Source organism: Saprolegnia parasitica (assembly GCF_000151545.1).
Source record: "Saprolegnia parasitica CBS 223.65 unplaced genomic scaffold supercont2.193, whole genome shotgun sequence".
Classification (NCBI taxonomy): Eukaryota; Oomycota; class Saprolegniomycetes; order Saprolegniales; family Saprolegniaceae; genus Saprolegnia; species Saprolegnia parasitica.
This window is the reverse complement of record NW_012156587.1, coordinates 34,888-39,272: the sequence shown is the minus strand read 5'-3', so window position 1 is coordinate 39,272 and position 4,385 is coordinate 34,888. Positions and strand designations below refer to the sequence as shown.

The 4,385-nt window shown below is 57.2% G+C and overlaps 2 protein-coding genes and 1 pseudogene across 3 annotated transcripts; 1 reads left to right on the top strand and 2 right to left on the bottom strand.

Moving 5' to 3' along the window:
* Window positions 1–1,049: 1,049 nt before the first annotated feature.
* On the top strand, window positions 1,050–1,121 carry SPRG_30189 (annotated as a pseudogene). Its single transcript has one exon. The product of its transcript is annotated as a tRNA-OTHER (tRNA).
* A 731-nt stretch (window positions 1,122–1,852) lies between these two features.
* Window positions 1,853–2,459, bottom strand: SPRG_14388 (hypothetical protein). Its single transcript, XM_012354946.1, has one exon. The coding sequence runs from the start codon at window positions 2,447–2,449 to the stop codon at window positions 1,889–1,891; it is 561 nt and encodes a 186-aa protein (XP_012210336.1). The 5' UTR covers window positions 2,450–2,459; the 3' UTR covers window positions 1,853–1,888.
* An 861-nt stretch (window positions 2,460–3,320) lies between these two features.
* On the bottom strand, window positions 3,321–4,349 carry SPRG_14387 (hypothetical protein; the record flags this gene model as incomplete). The annotated part of the gene is made up of 1 exon (XM_012354945.1): window positions 3,321–4,349. One exon carries the CDS (start codon window positions 4,347–4,349, stop codon window positions 3,321–3,323), a length of 1,029 nt encoding a protein of 342 aa, XP_012210335.1.
* Window positions 4,350–4,385: the final 36 nt, after the last annotated feature.

The window sequence follows — 4,385 nt, the reverse complement described above, 5'->3', positions numbered from 1 at the left end:
GGTGCTTCGTGTGCGGGTGCTTGGTACGCGGACGCTTCGTGCATGGACGCTTCGTGTGCGGGCGACTCGTCGGGGCATCGGTCGGCGCGTCTGTCGGCTCGTCAGATGGCTCGTCAGAGGGGTACTCGGTCGGCTCGTCGGTCGGCTTGTCGGTCGGCTCGTCGGTCGGCTCGTCGGTCGGCTCATCGGTCGGCTCGTCCGTAGGTTCATCCGTAGGTTCGTCCGAAGGCTCGTCGGAGGGTACTTCGGTCTCGTCGCCCGCGGGGTCCTCGGTCGGATACGCCGTCGGCGAGTCCGTCGCGTTGCCGCCGTTGAGGCACGCGGCTTTGGTCGGGTTCTCGCTCGAAAAGATTGCAGTCGCAAACCACTTGCCGCTCGTCGGTGACTTCTTGACGCCAAAGCCGACGTGGTTGTAGCCTCGGTTGAGAATGTTGGCGCGGTGACCCGCCGAGTTCATCCAGCTCGTCGTCATCGTCTTGGCGTTGCCTTGGTAGTCGTACAATGTGTTTTCGCCGCAAGCGACGTTGCCGATGGCCTTGCAGCGCTCGTCAAAGCCGTTGTGGTCAATGTTGTCAACGCCAATCTCATAGTCGACATGGCTCGCGCTGAGTGCGTTGAGCTGCGTGTCGAGGCACGTGAACGGCGCGAGGCCATTCTGCGTGCGCTGCGCGTTGTGTTCCGTGAAGAGGTCCTGGACGACGTCGCCGGCCGCGAGCACTGCGACCGCAAGAATGAGCTGCACTTGCATGGCAAATGAAATTGGAAAATGAGGTCCACGCTCGTGGTCGACCATGATGAGAGCGATGTCGGCCTTTCCCACTTTGCACATGGCGGCGGGGCACGTGGTTGGCCGTTCGTATGCGCTGGCGGCGCTTCGAAACCAGCTTGCGTCGTCATGGAAGAGTGTCCTAATGCAAATAGCGTCGTCGTGCATCCAACAGATGGCGTGTCGTTACGACGTTGGATGTCACGGACCGATGACGTGGCGTCGTGTGCGCTCGGGGATGTTGAATGCTGTACATGTACTGTACTAAGTACCGCCCTGGGGGGCGCCCCAGGTCAGTTGGTAAAGTTTCTGCTTCGCATCCCGAAGGTCGCCGGTTCGAGCCCGGCTGCGCGCGCGCATTTTTCCGTTCTCCGCCCCCCTCCTCTCTGCGTCGCGCGATGTATCCGAACAGGGGCGAACCATGTGGGTCGGGGCCACCTCCGCAAGTGTCACCCAGATCACATGATGACGTACTGTACACCAGCCGCTCCAACAACAGACCTATTTGAGACAATTTCTTCCAGCGAGCTCTGCTCATTAAATTAAATTGACCCAATTCAACACGAAAGCACCGCCCTCGAATCTGCTTGAACCCGCAAAATGAGAAAAACTGGACGATATGATACGTGTACCAGCGCTTTTGTCGAGGAGTTGCATCAAACAGGCTTGTTGTCCCCGCGCGACTACAGAAGAACAAGATGCACCCCCGCGCCGCCGCCTGCGCAGCCACGGCCCGGCGAGCGAATGAAGAAGAAGGAGATTGCTAGTCTCTACGTATGCGAACTCTTTGGAACAACCAAGATAACGCGAAACACGTTCATATATAAGGCTTGTTTTCCAGAATTTCGTAGCAGAAACATCTCGTTTCCATAATGCATGGTTCCAATCAGGGTTCCAATCGCTTGCTTCGACGTCGAACCATGCTTGCATTACGCTCCAATACCGCATGCATCCAGCAGCTATTTTGGTGACCAACATTGAAGCTCGCATTCAACCACTTGCATGGTGCCGGTAGGGATGATTGACAACGGGGACTTCAACGCTAACGTTAAAAACACATGTTTTATACACCACACCGCGCCAAAAGTGATGGCCAATACGAAGTATACATAGTACCCTTTGCTACTCGGTGGTGCGCAGTGCTCGCTGGGACGTTGATGGAGGGTGCGTCTTGTGGTGGTTGTGGTGGTGGTGCTTTGTTGTTGCAATGCTGGTGCCAACGACAGCTTCGGCAGCGCTTTGGACGCAACTCGCCTCCTTGTGGGGGTTGGCACTGGCAAAAAGCGCCGTGGCAAACCACTTGCCGGTCGTGCTCGACTGCTTGACGCCAAAGCCCGCATGGGTGTAGTTGGCGTTGAGGATGTTGAGGCGGTGGGGCGGCGATGCCATCCAGCTCTCGGTCATTGCGCTACCGTCGTCGACGTAGTCGAAGAGCGTGTTTTCGCCGCACGAGACTCGGTTGCTCACACCCAGACAGCGCGCGTCAAAGCCATCGTGGTTGAGTGCGCCCAGACTCACTTCGTAGTCGGCGTGGCCTTGGCTGAGCGTATTGAGCTGGCTATCGAGACACGCAAACTCGGGAATGCCGTAGTGCTTCCGGGCGAGGTTGTGGGCGTCGAAAAGATCCTGCACGATATCGCCAGCGACAAGCGTACTCCAGAAAAGGACAAATGCTGCGTACATGGCCAATGAGAAAATGCATCGCAAATCAACTTGTTCTGGGAGATGGAATCGAGACTTGCAGTCTGGAGGAGATAGGTCCTGCTATGCTGGGTGATGTTCGTGTGCTGGACATGAGATTCCGAAATAGGTGCGTTTTTATGGCTAAAAGCACCTCTTTGGGTGCGTATTGAAGTGCAAACTTTAAATCAGGTGCGTTTCGGGGCCTCACGACGCAGGGGGCAAAGCAATCGAAGCCGTGTGCAACCTTTAGTGCAATAGCATTGACTGACGCATGGCCCAACGTTCTGGCAAGCGCATTCTCCTTCGAACGATGCGCGTTTCGATGAGGCCCCTTCGACGTCATCATCGCTTTCTGTGCATGTAAGCAAGCTTGATCTTAGCAACCTGGCTAAGATCTTCACAGAGTGAACAGTCGTTCAGGCATGCGGCTACTTGTACTTGTATGACACACCGCATGAGGCCTATCTGAGCACTAGTACATACACCGATTGTTGGCGAGGGCGTCACGGGATGGATCTCTCCGTGCGCAGCTCACTCCCAACGACCAAGTGCTGGTGCCAACTCCCACGCATTCAGGCGTCGCACTGTACGTATGCGAAGTCTTTTGACTTCGTTTTTGCTGATTTGATTGGCTTAAGCTAACAGAGCTCGTCTAGTGATGGAAGATGCTGTACATTAGCGGGTAGCAAGTGTAGACGTCTATAGCGTAGCAGACAGCAACCGTACAAACTGTACAGACAATTAGTTCGGAGGCTCATCGGTGCTGTGTCTTGGCCATGGTCAATACTTGACCTCGTTTTGTCGTGTGCCAAGGTATCAACTTGATGTACTCACGTTAACAAAAATGCAAATGGCGACGTTCCTTTGAAATTTAAAAGTATAAACGCAATTGGCAACGAGTCGCACGGTCGGCGGTCGCACCAAGCGCCTCGACCACATGTGGCTCGACGTCGGCTGGAAACTGATCCAGAACAAACGGAACGTCGTGGATCATGGCGAGCGCGCGCAGGACGGCGCACTTATGCTCTTTGTCGTTACCGAGTGGCGAGCGGTCTCCATTGATGGTTATCTGCCGCATCGCCGTCTTCAAGTGGAGCTCACGGACATGGCGGCCCGCAGCGACGAGCTCCATGAGAATGTACAGCAGATTTGGCAGCGCCATGGCATTGAAGCGTGGCGAGACGTCCAGCCACGTCAGCTGCGGCAAGCGCCATGCGCCAGGCAGCACCGCCGCGACGCCATCGTGGTACATGGCGTGTTCTTTCAACTGGAGGCGACTCAGACGCGTGCACGAGGTCGCAAGCGCCGCCATGAGCTGCACCGCCGCGTCATCCTTGGCGATCGCGCAGTGCTCAAGCCCCAGCGTGGTGAGCGCCGGGACCGTCGACAAGCCAGCGATGAGTGCTTCAACGCCGGCGGCCGGCAGCGCGTGGACCTCGAGGCACGTCAGTTGGGCTAGCATCGGTGCGGCGGCCATGCACTGCGCAAGTTTGCCAAAGACGCTGGAGCCAAAGTGCTGTAGCCGTGTTGGGCCCACGGCCATAGCCAGGTGGTTGATCGTTGCATCATCGACGTTGGGGTCGTGGAAGCATGCGTTCCATTCGAAATGCCGCAAGGACATCGGAAGCGTGCGGCCGCGGAAGCCCATGAGGTTGTTAACACGACTGAGCACAAGCGTGTCAAGCGTCGTGTTGGCTTGAAGCGCGTCACAGAATGCAATCGCCGCGTCGTCGTCCATGTGGGCGACGTCGACCATGTCCAGACTCGTTCTCGGTGCAGTCGAAAGCCACGATGCCAGAAAGTGCCCGAGCCGCGGGGTCGCAGGGACGTCCAGCAGATCGAGCGTGAGTCGCTCGACGCGCGGGTGCGCGACGGCCGCGAGCAAATTGCTGAGCTCCATGCGCGCATCGTCGCCGTCGTCGCGTACGGTATCGAT

What these genes read in the sequence shown, in the direction of transcription:
- SPRG_14388 (XM_012354946.1), bottom strand. Translation starts at nt 2,449, where the DNA reads ATGTACGCAGCATTTGTCCTTTTCTGGAGTACGCTTGTCGCTGGCGAT.